Raw genomic sequence first — 21839 nt, forward strand, 5'->3', positions numbered from 1 at the left:
CAGCGGTGAGGGAGAACGGGGAGCACGACGTTGTGGTGGGGGTGTCAAACTCCTGTCAGATGCCGGGGAGCGATTCCGGGAGCTTCTCAGCCAATACTCGTCGCCAGATGATACGTGTGCTGGCCACGGGGCACCGTGTGGCCATTCGGAGGACCAAGAAATCTCTGAATGAAGGCTGGCCATACCACGTGGTCATACGCTGGTTACAAAACCGCGATATATGACCCGGGACACCGCAGGAATAACACACCGGGAGAGGTCGAAACCTTGGTTGTTCGTCGATGAAGCGGGTATTATCATTTTTCCGCGTGTAGTGGGTTGGTTCGTGGCGTGTGTCACGACAATATGTTGGGCGTCGAGAAGGCGTGCGCCGAGCACGTTGGTCATAGCGCAGAGTCGGAGGGCGTGTTGTCATCCTCGACTGTGGGGCTGCGCTGTACTCTACGGCCGCTGCGGTAACCATCGGTTGCCAAGGGGCCGAATGTGGCGCCGTCACAGCCTCACGTGACGTGTACACACCATGGTGGTCAACAGTTGAATGCAACAACTCTTCGCGGCGGGAAAGTTCCTCGCGGACAATCTGTTGGATCGTCGAAGGAAGGTCGAGGCAAGGACTCGTGTCCACACTGGCAACCGTCGTAACGTTTGCCAACCGACCAAACTTTGGCGCAATCCGACGCATCTTAAGCGTTTCAAAAGTTCTGCAGTGCCGGATGACGTCGGACACAGAACTGAGGCTCTCCTTTCCAATTAGAAAATTGTACACATCCTCAGCCACTCCTTTCAGCAAATGTCCAACTTTATCTTCTTCCGACATGCGAGCACTGACCACCTTGCACAGCTTTAACACTTCTTCGATATATGTTGTGCATGTCTCACCTGGTAGCTGCGCCCGTTGCGACAGTGTCTGCTCCGCACGCTTCTTTTTGGCGACTGAGTCCCCAAAACACGCCTTTAACTCGTCAACAAAATGTTCCCACGTCGTAAGCACGTCCTCGTGGTTCTCGTACCACACGAGGGCGGTATCGGTCAGGGAGAATACCACATTGGTGAGCTGAGCGGTTGCATCCCACCCGTTGGACTTGCTCACTCGTTTGTAGTGGACAAGCCACTCGTCGGCATCTTCCCCCGCTTTGCCTCCGAAGGTGGGTGGAACTCAGTAGTACGGCAGTGCACTGCTAGGCGCTGCCCTCGGAGCGGCTACTACTTCTGGCATCTCGAAGACAGTCACGGCTGATGGCGGGAGGCCGGCAAGTCGATGGCTTCGATGAAGCTGCGGCAGTGATGGTTCCGTTGTTGTGAGCGGTACCCAGCACTTCCACCACTTTGTTACGCGCGAAGGAGACCGTTTATAACCCTTACGGTTGAAGGGGACAGTTTACTTTAGGTCGCGAAGGTGAGCGCAAGAGCGGCCAGCTGGTTGATCAACTGAGCGTCGTCCTCTTCTTCCTTTCCCCACTCGGGACCGCAAGCACGTTCACTGGTCTTCATTTTCTTCATGCATAACAATATTTTCAATCATCTTATGAAATCTTTTTTGAAACAATTTGTTGAAAAGGCAGTATAGTCTATGTATAGTCTTCATATTATGTATGTAGTGCTGCTTGCGGTGATAGGTAAGTGTTAACTGAGTTGGTCTGTGAATATCACTCACATTACATTATGCCAGTAAAACCTTGTTGGCTCAGAACTCCAATATCTCGAAATATGAGTTAGAGGGACACTAAAGGCAAATATTAAGTCAAGTTAAAGTTATAAGTGCTCAAGGATGTCTAAGGCATCAATATTAGCACAAAAAGAGCTTTAGTAATAGAGAAACTGAGGTGAATGCAGGACACAAAGATTCCCCCAAGACATTCAAGTACTAGCCCGATGACAAAGGCACTCATTATAATATTGTCACTAGTACTCAGCCACTCATAATAAAAAGTTAATTGTATTGCTTGATGAAAGAAAGATTGAAGATTGAAGATTGAAGATGAAAGAAAATGCTACTTGTCCAGTTGTTCCTGATCTTTAGAAAAAAGAACTCATTGACATTGCCCTTGACAACCACGTGGGCGTTCGAAAGGTTTCGTTTTCTCCACTCTGTGCCACCCATGCTTTTGCATTTCAGTAGTTTCATTATTGCGTAGTGCTGCCCTGGTTTTGCTGGCTCGTGAAAATCCCACAAACTGCAAGCAGCACAGAATGCCATGTCCATGTGATGTCGTGGGATTCCCGAATAATCCACACCACTGACCAAGACAGGCTAGAACTGAGAGGTGTGAAAACAGGGTGCTCCAAGCTTGCCGGGATGTCCGATCCCGCCGCAGGGGCGCTGTCATCAGGGGTGTCGGGCGTGGTAGCTTCTTGCAGCATATGGCATTGCACTCACGCTGCATGTTGCTTGCTTTTTGTAGGTGTAAGTTATATCAGCGTTCAACAACATTGCCCTTTCACAATATACACCTGTAGCACTGAAGAACCTCCTACTGAGGCATCAGCATGAACCTCCTTACACCAGCAAAATAATTCAGCCATAGTGCAGCCATTTTTCAATAAAGCATATATTGAAGGCCGTGCATTTTGATTGCAGTTTTTGCTAATGCAAAATTATCTCTATAAATTTTTATATGATTTATGGACTTAGTTAAGGAGAGTAGCCTGATGTTGTACCTTACTGCAAATAATCGTGTCCATTTATGTATTCTCTTTTTCTCTATGCACCTTTGAGTGACACCTAAGGTCTTGCAATCGTGAGGCCAGTATATATGCTCAATTTTAGAACGACAGAAAGCTGAGTTAGTTGGTAAGGATTCATTATGCAAAAAAGAGGTGAGGTGTGCAGACAGGACACAAAGTGTTGTCCACTTCTCTACTCTTGTGTCCTGTCTGCACACCTCACCTCATTTTTGCATAATATATGTTCAGTTTTGTAGATAAATTGAGGCTCAACTTTGTGTAATGACTTTAAAAGGCGTAACTTTATCAGCAATAGTATCTGTGACTCTGTGCTGCATGGTGCCTTAAACTATACAAAAGGCTTCAGCCTCTTTATATTTTTTTCACTTACTGCCTGGATAAGCCCCTTTAAAAGGAAATTAATCCTTGTGATAAAAAAAAAATCTAACATCTAATCTGGTTAATTATGTGCAATGCTTGGCAGCCTGTTTGTGGCATGCTGCTGCATGCAGCACTTGGGCTGCTTACAATTTTTGAATCCATACACATTTTGCTAAACATATATTACTTTGTTTAATTCGGCAGCATTAAGGTGGTAGGCCACATTCAATAGTCAATTTCTTTTCCCCAAATCGATTTTTCTTTCTTTTGTTTTTTTACATTTCGTGTACGTCCAAACATTCAGCAACGTGTTGCAAAAAAAGAAACAAATTATCTTCCTATCATCCTAAGTTTGGGAGTTACAGTGAGCTTTCCAAACCATCCCTCGTATTGTGAAACCAAAAATCAGTACTATTTCTTTTATTTAAATATTATTCAAAGCAATTTTTTCATTTTATGTTGTCGCCAAGCAGCCAAATGAACAAAAGGAGACTCTAGCGCATCTCATGGGGGCAGTTATAAAGCTGGTGCATTTTCGACCTCTGTCTAGTTTTTGGCCTCTGTCCCATGGTTTGAAGATTTGTTTACATTTTTCTTAAAACAAGACTTTGCTCCTCCTCATGTTACACAAACTTTGATTATTTTTTGTTTAATGAGCATTTTGGTATGAAATTTTGCACACTCATTCCTGTTATAGAGATGTCTACAACGAACTAGAACAAAAGAAATTGATGCAATATTTTCGCATTTATAACTTATTTTGCAAATAAATTTGGCACAAATTGGCAATTTTTTTCACTTTGCTTAGTTGTTTTAACATTACTTTCTTAATATTTATTACATTGCATTTATCCTTGTTCATTGCACAGGTACCCCACTTAGCTACATAAATTCCAAAACTTTACTCAATTCAGCAATGCATTAGTCACTGCTTCCATGACTAGCACTTTTACCACATTTTATGACAAAAATTACCTGCCACAAAATAAAAGGAACCAATTTCAGCACTTTAAATAGTTGAATAAGCTAAATAAGACATGCTTATTCAGAAAAAAAGGTTCTTTGAATCCTGGCTTCCGATTTAAAAAAAAAATTTTTGTGGCCTACCACCTTAAACAAGTTGTACAGTGACTCTGACAACTACAGAAGACAGAAGCCCTCCAAAATCTCATTCCTTGGATACATCAGTAGATACTTCCCCTACAGCACTGTCTGTCCCTTGGCACATCGTAGGCATCCCTGCACATGGGAGAACCTGCTTTCTTGTGACGTTTCCTGCAATATAGTATGCGAGGTGAGCATCATTGTGTTGCTCTGTGTAGTTGGCATGTGTTCCATGGCCACTTGTGCTGCCTCCATGAGAACTGTAGCATTAGACCTTCCTGTAAAGCATCATTTCGCTGCAGAACCTTGTCTTCTGTGGAATTCCTTTACAGAGGAGTTCTGCTGTAGAGCTCTGTCAGCCCCGGATAGACTGCTCCCAACTCATAAATGACCCTTTGCATGCTGCCGCACAGAAAAGGGACACTTTTTCCAGCAATGATTTGTACCCTGAACTGCATTGAGGCACAAAACATCATCGCTGAGCTTTCTTTTTTTCCTTTTCTCTCTCTCTCACTTTTTCTTTTTCCCATTTCACGGCATCCTTAATATTTAAGGCGCGCTATCATGAGGCAGCTTTACAAAAAACATGTGGAACAGTAACCTATGAATGTAATGACTCCGGTTCTGTCAACCTCTTCTAGGCTTTCTTTATTCAAATACTCATATGCCTCTTGTGTATCTTGGCAGCTGACCAGTCCCCGTGCCCCCGACCACAGGGCCCTATCTTGACCTAGCGGAGTGTCACACAAGGCGATACTTCCGTGCAAGGGAAATGCCCCACGCTCTTCACATCCCCCAGTTCTAGCCACCCTAACCAAGAGCAGCTGCAGTGCCGAATCCAATGCTCTGTTTTGGTTTGGTTTCTCAATGACCGAATCTTTGCGTTTTGCACAGAAATGCACAGTGCCGCCTGTCGGGCGCCTTTACTTCCACTGATGGGAGGTGGTGGCATATTCAGCGTCGCCACTCCTCGCTCGGGGGCGGTTGATCTGAATTATGCTAAGGGTATGCGGACCCTTCAGATGCGATTTTCTTGTAAACTAAGTCTTTTCATGGCGCACAACAAGTGCAGAAAAGTTCCTGGAATGTATTTTAGCAGTCCACATTGACTTATTATTTGCCCTTAGTGCCTCTTTAAAGGGCAACTACGGCGGTATTCAGACCATGTCAAGGTAATGGAATATTTAGGTTCCCGAGACCTCCCTGTCACGCGTCTGATAGTAAAATTGTTCGGCAAATTCCAAAGTAATTTTTAGCAGTGAAGAAAGTGTGAAAACAAAAACGAAACCTGACCGAACAGCTGAGAGAACCTCTTCATGTGACAACGTGAGAGGCACATAGCAGGGAAGACATGCAAGGCATGCCGGTCTCGCCAGGGCGAACGAAACTGGCCTAGAGCAGACACTCAGCTGATTTGTGACCACGCTTTCGGACCTTCGGACAACAATGTCAGCTACACCAGCTCTTTAAGTTTGTCAAATAGTGACAGCTACGATTCCGACGAATTCAATAGCCACAAATCGCCGTTTGGCTTTTGTTTGACCCGCCATCGCAACAGCCAGCGCCCATGCGCGACATATCGTGCCACAACATGAAGACCAGGGGTAGCCCTAACCATTGATTTTATATGTGCTGCTTGCTATTTCTGGTCTTTCACCATTTCTCGGGGAAGCGCTTCGCATACTTGCTATAACATGTGGAGCACAACTTTCCGCCTTTGTATCCCGCAAGGACACTGCTGACAGCCCAAAGCGCTGACTAGCGCATTTGTTTACATCGGCATGCAGGTACAGCAACCGCTTGTCATTCACTTGAGATATAAGGCTAGTTGCCCACCAATGACACAAATTAATGTCAGAACATAGCAAAACATGCAGATTTTGTGCATGTAAGCTCCTCTGCATCACTCTGTGTCGCGCTGATATGAGCGACCATGCACTTTCGAAAACAGCGAGTGGAAGACCGTAATATGGGAGCGTTGTTATGCTGCCTACTTATCATTCTTCGTATTCTTTTCATGCACACAATTAGTGTGTTTCGTAAAGTAGACATAGGTTAGGACATTTTGCGTGTAATCAAAAACTGCGAAAGAATGCACAGTTTTCTCACAGAAACGCCGATGCCATTATTGACACTGTTGGCAGCTGAATGAGGCGATTGTTTACACTGCTGTATCGAATTCAAATCCTTATGATCAAAACTTAACTACAGAAGCAGTTTTCTTCACCCTAATGGCTTAATTAGCTTCAGGTCAGTCGGTCAAGACCGCCAAGCAGTAGACACACCAACTTGGCAACTGTGGTAGTTAAACTCGGCTGAATGCGCTCGACATCGGCTCAAACTGTGTGTGTGGATGACGAGGGCTGACGTTTGTGCAGCCAACAACGCAATGCCACTTGCCTCCCATCTCTTGCCCGTTCACACAGAACGTAACTTTTCGCGACAGCAACTTCTCACACCAAACACTAGCTCACTATCACTAGCTCACCCCTCGGCTACTGTGGATACCTCGGTCCTGTTGTCTGCCATTCACTCCCAGCATGCTCTGCATATGGCTGTTATGTCATAACGCAGTGTGGCCAGTAGCTGAGAAGCAGGCAAGGCAGGTGTTTCAAGGGAATAAACGAAATTTATTTGTAAAGAAATCAGCACAACTCTCAAGCCTTATGTTTCCCAGAAATGACTGAAGCATGAAGAAGAAGGCACTCAGCAAATTTCATTCAGATCCGTTGACCTCGAAAAATCACCAGAGCTGCCCTTTTAGTTAAAATTTGTTTTCCAGCCATGGTGTCAACCCATGTGTTGTTCACCCTGTTATCTTGGAAAGTTCTTGCACTGGACTCCGGATACCTAGAAATCTTGACTTCGAAAATAGCAAGGCAAGGACGACGAGGCAGCGTTGAACTCGTTTTTTCTCCTAGTCCAGCCGCGGCTGTGCATGGCATGGCCATGCGCTCCCTATCTTTTCTTGGAGGGTGCAAAGTGTAGGTGAGCCGAGATGACTGATGGTTTCATGTGCACTGTGTTGTCGCGCGCCTAGTTCACGTTGAAGCAAGAAGCAGCACAAATGAAAATTCGCCCACCACTTCTGCTGCTGTTCTTCATCCCACCAGGGTTGTGACAGCGAGTGCTTGCAGTCATCGAGTGATATCTGTTCATGTTTGTCCATGTGTGCATGACACCATGCTTGTTAGTTTAATTAGTAAGGGAATCTTTACTGCAATTCATATGGCCAATAAAACTACAAACCTTGCTTCATGTAGTTGTCTAATACTTTGCTGTTACTATATCACTTTCGGGCAAAACTGCAACTTTCTTTTTACCCTCTCATTTAGGGCGCTGTCAGTGACGCATCAGTGGGGTCACAGCATATTAATTGGGACCTTGAACAAGATGATCGGCACTTTTAAACAGGCGTGATCAGCCTGTGCGCTGTGCCCAAAACAAACCAGCATGCGAGCCTACAGTGTTTCAGTGAGATTGCGATTTGATAAGGATGCGCGCTTCTTGCTTGCGCGATAATGAGGCATAAATGCCACGTCACTTGTGTGCCTCTGCTAAAGGTGTGACAATCGCGCTCTAATGCAGTTCAGTTTCAGTTTTCGAAATGAAATCATTCGGAATTTATTGCGAAATAGAAAGTAGCTGCGTAAGCTTTTTGAATGTCCGGAACTGGTTATGCTGACATGACTGGCTTCAAATATTGCATTAGGATCAATAGTCTTCACCCTGTGCCAAGCACGCTGTCTTGGCACAGTGCCTGTAACACCATTGTCCTTAGACGCCGACCTGTGCGGTGCCGATGCACGTGAAAGTGACCGAGAATGTTACTAGTGACATATTGTAAATGTTCCATGTGGTCTATGCACGGCCAGCATGCTTCTAGTTTATTGATTTCACTTATCTCGAAACTCCGCTTGAAATTCTTTCTGATTTTTACAGCTTCGAGTTAACGGGGGTTTACTGTACTTGATTTTCATAATGCTTGTGATCTTTGTCCAAAGAATATACAACCATAGTGAATTGCTTTGGCACACTTCACATATTGGACAGCTTACAAGCATTTGCGCAGGTTACTTAATCAACTGTTTTTGGTTGTTGAACAAAGATCATGGTGGATGTCAAGGAGGCAGCAGTGTAAGTTAATTAAGCGTATTGGTGCCAATATGTTGTTACTAGTAGTGTCATTTACTATCAAGTGGGCCACAACTTTGGTAGACAAACTTGATGCTCCTTCATTTATTATTTTGTATACTTACTAAATCAAGCCCATGGCAGCCATTTTATGTAAATTTAATGTGCACTGAGTATTCTACTAAGTAGGTTTGGCATTCTTGACATTCACTGCTTTATAATGTAGAGATGGAAACATGGTGCTGATATGTGCAGCTTTTGCAATAATTCCAATTATGTTTCTGCAAAACTGTCATTTATAATGGTACAATGCAGACTCTGGTGCAATTTATATGAAACCTATGTGTGTAAACTTGTTGCATTTCCTTGGTTTAGCAATGTTGCTAGCATTTATCGCATTGAAACAGGTGCGAAGCTCGGGCATGCCTGTCATCACCATGTTCAGTGAAGGCTTTGCAAAATTTTGTTCAGTTGTATTGTGTAGTTCTTTCAAGTTTGGCTCAGAGACTTGCAATATACACAATTAAAAACATTTTCTAATTATTCAATTGCATCATTGTACTTTCTGCAGGCAACCTGGCAGATTGTTATGCTGTTAACCTCTTAGCACACCCTTTCCATCTGATATAGTGTACAAATGCACGTTTGAGTTGCAACAGAATGGTAAAAGGCTTTCAACAAAACAACTTCTTTGCCAGAAGGGTGCTTCAAGTATTTTAAATAGCAATATGCAAAAGTAGAAGTTATGTACATATTTTCTTTTCTGGAATAGTAAAAAAATAATGCTGAAAGGAACCTTTGTTTCTTTTGCCTGTCTTACAAATCTTTTGTTGCTTGAAACTAGCTGTCAATTCCCAATATTTGAAGTGTTTGCACTTCATTGTATGAAGCTGATGAGATGCAGCAAAAGGGCTTACGGTATCCATGCTATCCATTGGTAAATGAAGGGAATGCAGCACTAATACTGCCACATGTTGTAGCCCCAGCCAAAGCTAATTTGCAAATGGTCCCATATGTGTGTGTCCCCATCCATTTTTGCAGAAGTTCCGCTTAGAGCTGCCCTCCCCGATCTTGCCAAGCTTGTTGCACCCGTCGCCACTCACCCCCATGGGGTGGGACTCTGGGCTGGGACTTGAGCAACTCTAGATCGCGCTGCCTCTCACTCTCACACTGCTCTCTCTCTCTCTGCCACGCAAGTAAAAGGTGATCTCTGCTTGCTCATACTAATGCTCTAAAGAAACCTGCTTGCTAGCAAATGACCGGCCCTGCTTTTGCTTCGCCTGCGTGTTTATTTGTGTGCACTCAAAACCACTGAGACGTCTTTGGCTTTGGGGCTGTGTCACCACTGCATGACCCCCTCTTTTTATGCTTGCAGTGCACTAACGTTTCTTTTTTTGCTGCTACCTTGTGTTTTCACCAATCCAACGAAGCTCTTCTTGAAGTTGAGCAATATCACAATTTATACTTCAATATGTACAAAAGCTATACATATTATATGTTAGGCACGTGCCTCATTTGTGCACTTGAGAAGTGCAGTAAGCTTTTAAAAGCTTACAAATGAGTAAACAGTTTTTCTCTGACTGCCACATTACATTAAGGGTGGGGGTAGGGGCGTGGGATGGGGGGGGGGTAGGGTGCAAGGGTGAAAGTTAGCTCTTGGAAGCTGAATTGGCTTGATCTTGGTTCATTTAAGTAGGAAGTCTGAATGAACAAATAGCTATCGGTTCTGGTCTTTATTATTTTAACTCATATTCAGAGTCTACTACTCGAACATGTTTTGTGTTGTGTGAACATGTGTTGAACATAAAGAGTGTGATCCCAGATGTAAAGCACATGATGTGTACCATCCTAGGGTAAAGAAGGCAAACTTAGCTGTATTTTCCTTTTTTTGAGACGCCAGGTAAAATAGGCAGTTTATCGAACAACAGGTATGAAATATGCGTAACTGACAATTTCATATGGGACAGTCGCTTAGGTTATCTAAAATGCTGCAGCAACAAGGAACATTTTATCACTGTGCTATGCACATGAAAGAGTACTTAAAAAGCAAAATAATGATGTCTTCTGACCTTCTTAATCGCAAGAATGAGTCTGACTCATCCAGGATTCATGCCACAACTGCCAGCGACCAATCTGCTTTATCCTCTTAATCTTATGTCCATGGGGAATGCCTCTAATGAGGGTGGCTAACCCATTGCATTTATCACATCCACCTGTTCCTCCTTGCACTGTCAGGGGACGTATGAGGCAATACATGCTAAATTAGTCAGCTTTGTGCCCTTTGCATCTGCTTGGGAAACGTCACGCTCTGGTGATGTGGTGCCTTGCTTCTATGTTTTATAGAGGTCCCATAGAGGCAGCCACCTAGTTCTCCACATCCATATTGATGAATAGTTGTAGGTTACCTGCGATTTCAGTAGTTATATAGCTCTTAATTTCGGTGTATTTTGTTGATGGGGCAGAGTGTCTACCTTTTAATATAGTAAGTGAAAGTACAATTAAACCTTGTAATGAAGTTGAAGGAGCTCTGTAATTTCTTCATGACCATTACCTTGTTATAGCCATTCATGGTCTTAACAACAACTGTTGTTCCACAGTTACTGTGTTCTAAAAAAAATTTACCAAGGTGCTGTGAATGGAAGTGGTTATCTATTTCAAGGTTTTTGTGCACTTATTTGGCATATTGTAATGGACACAAAACATGAAATAACTTGGATGGGTGTTGAAATGAACAGTATGAGCACCCCTCCAGGATATTTCATGTTGTGTGTTTGTTTTTGGCACTAAGTGTCGCATAAGCCAAGTAATCAACTAGCCCAGTTTTCTGCTTTTGTTCTTGTGCACATTCTACAACTCTCCCACGAAGTCATGTTGTTAAGTAAAAGCTCTTTCCGCGTGCTTAAACAGTGTCTCAAATACGAAGAAGTACAGGGGTTGTGAGTTACCACTGGGCAAGCAGAAGCTGATGCTAAAGCCTGCAGCGCACTGCCAAAGGACCGTAAAAGGTTGTTTTCTGCTACGTATTTATCAGTGAGATTATATGCTTTCTCTATTGCACTTGTGAATGCTATAATCCATATTATACTGATGTCATCTGTGCACTAGTAGTGGTGCAACAGGTCCTATCAGCGTTTTATGAGTGTGCCAGCAAAGCGCTTTGGGCATCTGATTTCATACAATGCTCATCATGGTAGAGCAGACATTTCTGAATCAAAATAATAAATTCATTGTGCTGGCGGCAAGTGTTGCATCAAAAACCAAAGGCTTGCAGGGCTCCACCAACACTGCAAGCCTTTGGTCTTAGACTAATGTCTTACTTTAACTGGAACTGATGTTTCATTGGTGCTTTTGCTTGCTACAGCAGTGAATAAAGTATGCAGTGAATTCTTCTTCAAAGTACAGTGGGCATCCAGAAAGCAAATTATGATTTACAAATAAAATAAACAAGTAGCTATTTAAAAAAATTTCTTGGTTTCACATACCCTAGTTTACATATCTAAATGATAAGGCATTTGATGTAACATGACGCAAGTTTTTCCAGGCCCTACCATCTAACAGCACTGCCTGTGATGAATGTCTCTGTCTTCAGTGAAGCACCAGATACTACAAAACCTTTTCACATGCAGGAATGATGAGAATGAGCAGTGAGTTATAAAATGTTGAGTTGTCAGAGATTTGCAAACTTTTTCTGTGACCAAATTAAGCCAAGTTTTCATTGACAAAATGTGGTCACCTGCTTAAATTCTTATTGTAAGTATTAGTTTCCTTTTTTCCCATTCTTTCCATTTGCTTACCGACCATCTTTGTACACCATACAAAATTCCATTGGATTTCAGGTCAATTTATATTTGTTTTATTCGGGAAAGGGATCACAAGGTGAACTTCAAAGGCATTAATAGAGTGCTGTATAACGTTGAACACAGTGAATATATTGAAAATTTTGTGTGCATATTCTTTCTTGGAATGCTGTTTATAACTCGCTGCTGGATGGATAAACTTGCGTAAAGGTCTTTGTTTCCTGTAGGAACAGCAGGCAATTTTTTGTGCGACTTTTTGTTCAAAAGACACCTAACAGCAGTGTTGGGTCTATCCATTGCACGGCATATTATTTAATAAATTTGACATTAAACAGATTACTTGTTGTCTTTTAGAGAAAACTCTGCGAGACCTGAAACACAGAGCAAAAATGATTAAATTGAGCCTTCTTGTTCTTGTCAGTAGTTGGTGTGGAACATTCACCCTTTTGTGGATGCTCAGATAAGTGAATTTACATATGCCCGATGCCCTTTGCACGCCTTTATGCAGGTTATGCAGCTGCAGATAATGAACAAGCGCTTGAGCTCTGCGCTAGCAGTGGCTCGACTGCGGCAACCAGATGCACAGAAGGCTGGAGCAGCAGTGGCAACAGCAGCGTCTGGTCCACTGAGCAGTTCGCCGCCACTTACTCTGGTGGGAGGGCTTAGCCGCAGCACAAACCTCATGGAAGATAGCGTTACCGAGCAGCTGCTTCAGCTTGGACTCGAACTCTCGGTCAGCCAGCACCCAGCCAAGCAGCCCAAGCTTGCCAATGGGGAGCTCTAGTGTTACCAAGTTTATCTGTCTGTTTCACCCTGAGGTCAGGGGTCACTTGTGATATACGTAATGGAGCTTGGGAGCTTATTGTTGATTGCTTGGGATGATATCATGTACTGAGAGTGATCTGTTTGCTGCTGAAGGCCTGTCTTGACTTTGCTTGTGAAGGAGAGGTTTTTATTCACTGTATCTTGTGTTCTATGCCAGTGAATGCTTTAACAGATTAAGAGTAAGACTTGCTCGGAGTCCTGTTGCCCATTTAAATGTGACAGAGCAAATGGGGGCACAGCGGAGATAAGTACTCATTGTTATAGACTGCTTCAGCATTGGAAATCAAATAATGTGATTTCTGAAGGTCTGTCCTGATGCTGCTCAACACGAGAGTGTAAAGATGTCTGTTTAGTACATGCATGATGTTATGATATATTCTTGCACCAAATTTAGTGACAGAGGTAACAGCTAAAGAATTTTTAATCAACCACTGTGAATGAAGGGCAGACTGCTGATTTGTTGGGTAGCAGAGAAGTTCTGACGAATGTGTCGTGTTTTGTCATGGCTTAGCATGTGAACAGTCACATGCGAACAGTGCTGCCAGCTTGTGATTTGTTCACTGAGGTTTTGAACTCATCAAGAGGGAGCCCCAGGGTCTAGTGATGCTGCCATGCTTTACCTTAATAAATGATGCCACATTGCTTCATTTTTATTAGTTGGGACTCCATTTAAACATGCTTGTTGGGTTTCAAGCAAAGCTGTTTATTGCAACCAATAGCTATGAAGTTGAACTAAATATTTCTATTTTTGTTGTAAATCTGTATCTATCATCGCACCTATAAACTATAGGTACATTTTTTTTTACAGGTGAAATGTAAAAGTACATTTGGATTATTTTGGTTTGGAATGTAATGGCTAATGCATTTTGCTTTTGTGTAGTAAAAGTAGGCATTATTAGTCTTATTTGACTGATGATTTTTATTAAAGTGTGAAAGCCTCTTTTTTTCTTTACAGAAAGTTCTATTAGCAGATATGCTGTAATGTTGCTCATTCCATTGACATAAAGCCTGTAGCATTCTCTTTGACTATGCATGGACTTACAGAAAGCTTAACTTCCTATATCCAGGGAAAACACAGGGAATGCGGGAGATGGAAATTCAAGACAATGAGCAAGACGAGTACAAGATGAAAGCAGGAGCCAACATTTCGACAAGTGGACTTGTCACAAAAACCTTGAAAAAGACAAGTCCACTTGTCGAAACGTTGGCTCCTACTTTCATCTTGTTCTCGTTTTGCTCATTAACTTCCTATCTGCAGCTTATTCTTTACCATGCTGACAAGCCCTTTGCTCATTTACAGAGACCATGTATGAGTATAGTGTAGACAGAAGCAGTAGTTACGGGCATACAATCATGTTTTTCATAGCTCTCATTCCTGATGTGATGCCTGCTTAAGTGGCACGCTGTTGCGCCATTGGACATGGAGAGCCATTGTTTGTGGAAAAATGGCCACTTGCCAGAGGGCTTGCACTACGTTTTTCTTTTGCACTGCTGACAATGTAGTAGTGGAGTGTTCTTTTACTGGGGGATATGTGGCTTTATATAATGCCTCCTGGCCATTATTTGGTAATGCTTGCAATGCTACAAGTTCATATAATGTACCAGCCTAGAATGGGGGGGGGGGCACAAGAGCTTGAGATTCTTGTGCAGTGTCAGGCGTTTGCATGTACAGTGCTCACGGAATGAAACGCATCAATTTAGGGCTAACTAATGCCCATACTTTCGTGTCCACCGGCTGCAGTTCGTGTCACATCGACGTAACTTTGGTGCGTACACTTAGAGCGGAGTCCGAGTCACCTTTGGTGACCAGATTCATAGCGACATGACATGGTACTCTCGAGTTCTCTGCACATATGCTGGGTTCTACCAAATACTCGCTGTCGCGTTTCATTCCGTGAGCACTGTACAGCTGGAGTAACACATTGTTGTAGACAGTGCAGGAGATAATTCCTTTAACACACTGTCCATTGTGGCAGTTGGAATGGAACCAATGGAGAAGCAGGAGCAGTGAGTTTGTAAGCAGTATCTGTCAAATTTTTTTTTAGTGTACAAGAAATTCTTAGCTGGCAGGTATGAATATGTTGTCTTCGACGCACCCATGCTAGCTATCCTTTGTGACAAGGTAAACAATGCCCACCTTCCCAGTAGGCCAGTGTGTTTGAGACATACCCTTGCACTCTTTGCAGCCGTGTGGCTCTTCTGCCAGAAAACATGTCTGACGATGGATGAAGCATAAGCCTACGCGTGCGTGTTCTCCTCTAGCATGATACTGCATGTTAGCTTCCTTTTATATGGACAGCAATTAGTGCTCTTGCTCTGCATATCTAGTTAAAGTGATTGTATAATGTGGTAGGTAATGTAATGCTTATATGTTGTGTTTTTGATAACCTTGTTTATGGAAATCGTAGCTAGCTAATAATGTTCATTGCCAATTACATCACAAACTTTCATTTAACAGAATAAACTTGAACATGTATACATTGCTCAATCGACACTAAGGATAAAGTGATTTTGCCACTAAATGCATATAGCTAAAATGAGCTACTTGCATTATTGACTTCATTATGATTTATATGTTGGTGTAAAATTACAGTGAGTATTGGCAGCACTGGTAAGGCTATGATTTCTATTAGCATTGTAAATTTCAAGTGCGTTGCAGTTGCCTTACGGGCTGTGTGTAGCTTTGCGGTCATGCGCAACACTTCAGCTGTCTTGAAGCCATTCACAGAAATGCATTCAATATGTTGGGCAAGTGGCACAAGTTTATGGCTTCAGATGCAAGAATTTGCATTTCTTGTCATCCTTGCACTAAACAGGTTACATGCTTTATCTTTGTGTGTCAGTGACTGTGTTAGCAGCACTGTAAAGATCTTGTAAAGACCTCTGAGAATTTTGGTGCTAGGAATATCATCAACTGCATAATCGGGGGTTCATGGTCTCCTGAGCTGTTGTATGTTCATGGATGGGCCATTCTTCTGTCAAAAGCACCATTAAACTGTTCAAGCTCATTCAGCACAGGCTTTAATGAAAGACCTCTGGACACTTTAACTGTGGTACTCGGCTTTTACTCACGTCCCATCCCAGCTGTGCCAGAGGTATGTTTCGAGTGCTTCATGCATATCTTTTTGTACTTGAAAGGATTGTCATCTCAATACCACCCAAGCACGTAAAATAATGACTTTTTACACTTACTGGCCACATACAAATGTAAGCTGTCGCAACATGGAATTGAGTAGTGACCAAAGAATTTTGGTTAAGTGCTACCATCTGGGACGTTGTTGTTAGTGCAAAAAAAGAAAGATCATTTTGACCTGGTACACCAAGTGGATCTGTTGCTTCCCTCCATATGTGCTTCTGCCTGTTTTGGTGGAATTGTGTTGGTGGAATGCCTTGTAAAGTGCAAGTTTAGCAAGCAAAGTGTGAATTCTGGAGTAATGTTTCAGTGTTTAGTATGTAGGAGCACAGTTCTAGTGAAATACCAGATGCTGAGGGCCCTCAATATATCTTCTTTTTCTAGAAACATTGCTTAGGCATTGTAGAAACCTGCTTTAGGCATTGTGGTAGTAGCTTAGACACTGTACTGAACTTGGCTTCAAAGCTGAGGCAGGGCTTTTACAGGAAACTAGGTTTCTGTGGCTATATATGTAAAAAAAAAGAGTGCATGGACTTGCACCACTTCCTGCCCTTTGTTTTCCCATCAGTGCTGTTTTATAAGCAATAGAAGTGCAGCAGTACATTAAGCACGCTTTTGGGTTTTCTGTAAATGTCGTCCTCCATGGAAACTGAGGCACCTGCTCGTTTGTCCATTACGTTTTGGTGATGTGATGCATGACTGGCTGCTGTAGTTCTTCGTGTGCAGCATTTTTATGTTTCTTTTATTAAACAAAACATGAATTCGCTTCCCATATAGCCATGTTGACATCTGTGAACTGTTTGTTTCCAAGCATGTGTTTTGCATGTTGGGTAAAGTATGACATCTTGAGATGCAGCCTATGTTTAGGTAATAATTTAGGAATATTTCATTTAGTTAAGGTGCTTTTCATATTTGTAAAATTTTATTTGTTAAACTAACCACAGATGCGACTTGATGTATCAACTTTGAGCTGTATAGCTTGATTTCAATCACAAATGCAGAGCTATTTCTAATGGCTTTTTATATGTGAGCAAGACCTCATTTCTTGAATTTTTTAGCAGGCCATCATGCCACAAGGTTTTGGTCCAGTTCATCTGCAGTGTGCAAATGTGTGAAAGGTACGAGCTTAACTGTTACACACTTAGCACAATCAAAGTCTGACAATGATGTATGACAAATAGGATGTATTACTTTGCGCAGATACCACTTTGGAGCACAAAAATGTCCCAGTGCTGACTAAATGTTGCAAACTATGAGGCTGTAAAAGTGTGGTTGAATTATATGACGCATGAATCATATTTTGATTTTGAGGCTCAGCTCCTTCACTAAATCGTAACTCAAGTTTTGTTTTGAAAAAGATACTCTCTGAGGTCAGTTTTTTACAGAAAGCCTTTTGTGATATCAGGAAATACATACTTAATGTTTTTGTACATGTTGTAAGATAAATGTAAATCAAGCAGATTTCACTACTTTATTCAAATTGTGCACTTATGCGCTTATTTTATGAACACAGCAACACTCGTGCATCCATTGATGGAGCATACCTTTTTGCAAGACAGGCAATATTTCTTGTAAATAACTTTGTGGGCTCTTTATTATTATTTTCTCTGTCACCTGAAATGTTAAGGTATTAAAGTAGACTACTTAATACACATAATGTACAATAAATGTGCTGCTTTTGCAACAGTTATACACTCATTTTAAATTGTGGTAAGAATGATGTATTGTAGATTTTCATGCTTGCTGTGTATTAGCATGCTATATATACTTGCATTCAAAATGGACAGGTATGCATTCTTCAAATGTTTTAAATTTCGATCTTTTGTAGCTTCTGTAATAAACGTAAAGTTATTCGGTACAGGTTATTGCAACGATTGCATATACTGATCTGTGGTAACATTTGTTTGTATATTTTTGTAAATAAAGAGACATTTATGATAGTTATTATTTATTCTATATTTTGTAGGGTGCTTTAAGGGGCTAGGTCTTGCAGTGTGCTGCATCTTTTGTGATCTTATTTCAAAGTGAAACATTGCAACATAATGATTAAGTGAGGTGTACGGTGCTGTCCTGCAGTGTGAATGAGGGAATGTGATGCTGATATACTCTTGGGAATGACTGGCACATGATTGTTTCAGGCTCTGGCACTATACAAGTTGCACATATTACAGTATGCTTCCTAGTATGTCTAGTATTCGAGTTTGGGAGGCACTTGATGCAAAAGACCTCTTCTTTTATGTACAAGTTGATGTTGCATTCCCCTCAATTGTACGTAGAATTAAGTAGAAAGTAATAGTGTGCTGGTGACAACCCCATCTTCCTCCTCCTCAAGGAAAAAAAAAAATTTGTGCATGTTGTCATTTGATCTTGTTTCCTGCCATGTTTAGAGTCTCTTTCGTGCCTGTTTACCCTGGCTTCTGTTAAAAAAGAAAATAAAGCACTGCTGCAAGAAATTGGTCTCTTCTTTGTTTATCTACATTTAAACTGAAGCACAGTGTTTTCAGAATTCTGTAATTAACCCTTTCAGGCAATGTGTACACAGTTGTGTATGCCAAGATAGTGTATCAACAGCAAAAGCATTGATGAAAATACCTAATGATATTTAAAATGTGTTGCATACATCTTGAAACACTTCTGATTGGAATTGTGTTGCAAGTTCGAATGACATGCGCGAAATGTTTTAGTAAAATGAGTGAGAAGGTAGACAGTTACGTATTCTTGCTCAGTGCAAGTATATCGTTGTATGTAGCAGGGTGATGCACCAGACATAATTTTTAAGTGGCTTGACAGGTGCTTTTCAAGCCTACTAGACATGGAATAGCTAGTTGATATTCTCATATCTGACGTTTTTGTAGCGAGTTTTTGCATGGAGTTCACATTCTGTAAACTTGACAAAACTAGTTAAAGTATTGAAAACTTGATCTATTCTGCAGTTGTACGCTTTTTATGATGTAAGAAATGCGATAAAAGTACATTTTCAATCAACAGAATTGACGCCTAAAAGGGATAAGCTTCTTTGCACTGCATTAAAGGGAAAAAAGGTGCTTCTGGAGAACTGATTTGCCATATTCAGTGTCCCAGTGTCTCAAGTTAATTCGCCCTCGCTCTGCGATCGGCTATCCTCCTGGTTAGCTTAGATGGTAGAGCGACTGCCCTGGAAAGGAGTTGGTCCCGGGTTCAAGTCCTGGACCAAGACGAATTTTTCAACTGCGAGGCTTTCTTTATGAGAAACCCGTACATGTTTCCTTTGTATCTTCGTGCTACAATTTGGGTGGATGCCAATTTTTACCTTTCATGTACTTTCCTCCACCTTGCAGGCTTCCGCAGAACTGATTTGCCATATTCAGTGTCCCAATGTCTTGAGTTGTTGATTAATTCACCCTCGTTCTGCTGTCGGCTAGCCTCCTGGCTAGCTCAGGTGGTAGAGCAACCACCCCAAATAGGCATTGGTCCTTGGTTCGAGTCCCGGACCAGGGCGAATTTTTCTTCAACTACGAGGCTTTCTTTCTAAGAAACCCATATAGGTTTCCTTTGTAACTTTGTGCTACAATTCGGGTGGATGCCAATTTTTCCCTTTCATGTACTTTCCTCCACCTTGCGGGCTTCCGCTGAACTGATTTGCCATATTCAGTGTCCCAGTGTATCGAGTTGTCAATTAATTTGCCTTCCCTCTGCGATCGGCTAGCCTCTTGGTTAGCTCAGATGGTAGAGCGGCCGCCCCGGAATGCATTGGTCCCAGGTTCGAGTCCTAGACTAGGACTAATTTTTCTTCAACTGCGAGGCTTTCTTTCTGAGAAACCTGTATGGGTTTCCTTCGTAGCTTCATGCTACAATTCGGGTGGATGCCAATTTTATGTACCTTCCTCCACCTTGCAGGCCTCTGCAGAATTGATTTGCCATTTACAGTGCATTGTACTACAAGCACAATGGCATTCCTAGATCTGTGGAACTTGGCAAGACATAGTTCCTCCATGGCACTATAATGCGCAGTAATTCTTGCTAATGCTTTATTGCTTTATTATGCATCACCTATGGGCAAGTGAAACTAAGTTACAATGTGAAGTTTGGAGAGTTTATCAAAATTTGTCACAATTCTGCAAAAATACTGCACTTCTGACTGCTTTGGTTACTTAACATAACAGTTTTCTACTTTTAATTTTTCGCTTTGAACGGATGTCCTTGACCTCAAAGCTGTAGAAATATACTGGCAAGCCTCAGAGCACCGTAAATAATTTACAGTAAAGCTTTTCTACAAACCACTTATGGTTTCACATGTCCGCAGGCGTACCTGCCATGATGCAAATGGTGATGTGGGAGCATAACATTGTGATGTTTTGGCACTTGTTCTGGCTCGCTTGATCTTCTGCCATGCTGCTACATCGGGCTACGCAGTGAGTAACAGCATAGCAGGCTACCAAGCAAGCCAAAGCAAATGTCAAAACATCAGAATTTTCTCGCACGTGGCCGCCATCCACATCGTGACACATACAGTCGAACCCACTTTTAACAATACCGGTTCTTAACGATATATCGATATAGCAATGTGCAGCCGATGCACCGTCAACTTTTGTCTGTGTTCTATAGTAAAATAAACCGTTTACTCCATACCATACCGCATTACCGGTTATAATTAAATCTGGCTACTGCGTATGTGCGCCAAAAGGAAAAAATGTAAAACCCTAAACGTAAAAAAATTTAAAAGCTAAGGGCCCCGGGTGCCAGATGACCGAGCTACGCCACTGCGTGTACGTATGATGAACCGACAGTGGCTGAATGCAATAAAGAGAAAAAAACTGACGAGCCTCGTTTTAAAACGGCAGGTATGGGGTGAGCGTCCTGTAAACTGGCCAAACATTCCGGCCGAATCACGGCAGGCGGGGAAACCACCTCCGCAATTCCGTGCTTTAGATCCCAAAATGGGGTGTGGAGGGCTTGCGATGTTGTGAGGGTAGACACCATAAGATAGAGTTTTCTTTTTCCTCAATATGGCGATCCACCTTCCTTAAACACTACGTGTAGCGACTCTGAATGTACGATGTCTTGGAGTAAGGCGACAGTGTCAACTTAGTTGCCTTCTCTTACAACAATCTACACGTAGTGGCAATCCAAGAAACCAAAACTGATATCCAGGAAGCGACTGATCGGGTGGTGTCCACATTCCGTCTTGTGGTGTTCTCCTCCCGTGCTCTTGGGACAAAGGAACGACAACTTAGTAGTGCAAACAATCACAAGGGCATTTATTGCACCTTTCATAGATCAATGCCAGCTAGCCGAGTTGCTATCCACAAAACATGCCGATGGGCGCGCGACAAATCTAGAAGTCCGACTCACCGCGACCGGATAGCGAGCGAATATGTTCGCCCCATGCTGGATCCCAACGCCTGGTCGTTCGCGCGTACTGTCACGCGAACGGTGGCGCATTCCAAGGCGGCCACGCGAGACGGTCTCGCAGAAGCATGGGTCGGCGCACGCGCGGCACGGCACGTCCGTCCCGCTCGCTGTCCCGAATCCTAGAGAGAGCGCCTCGTCTTGCCCGCACCCAAGTAATTACCCCGCAGCGGCGCGACACTCGCGCCATCTCTCGCACCGCGCTTGTACCACTCCGACCGCCCCGGGCGCCAGGCCACGCGAGCCGTGCGGGAAAACAACATATCAGGGGGATGCGTGAGAGTCGCGCATCCCCACAGTCTGCATTATGATGTTTGTGTTTGTCATTCTGTCGGTGCCTCAGCTGGTGGCTGAGGCACCGACAGCTGGTGGCTTTTCATCCACAATCGCTCCTTTCGTGCCACAGTGGCCGC

At 42.8% G+C, this 21839-nt stretch overlaps 1 protein-coding gene across 4 annotated transcripts in view; it reads left to right on the forward strand.

Annotated features, from left to right (window-relative positions):
* Positions 1-18491, forward strand: part of LOC126548236 (ecotropic viral integration site 5 ortholog-like) — a 245437-nt gene extending 226946 nt beyond the window's left edge. For 3 of the 4 annotated variants that reach the window (XM_050196387.3, XM_050196386.3, XM_055063227.2), the window contains one exon: positions 12589-18491. In XM_050196387.3, coding sequence (XP_050052344.1) covers positions 12589-12864 — 276 coding nt within the window. In that variant the 3' untranslated portion in view covers positions 12865-18491. Of the gene's footprint in view, positions 1-9324; positions 9487-12588 lie in introns of all 4 variants that reach the window. The other variant, XR_008609148.2, reaches the window with a different exon arrangement.
* Positions 18492-21839: the final 3348 nt, after the last annotated feature.

Source organism: Dermacentor andersoni, chromosome 1 (assembly GCF_023375885.2).
Source record: "Dermacentor andersoni chromosome 1, qqDerAnde1_hic_scaffold, whole genome shotgun sequence".
Taxonomy (NCBI): Eukaryota; Metazoa; Arthropoda; class Arachnida; order Ixodida; family Ixodidae; genus Dermacentor; species Dermacentor andersoni.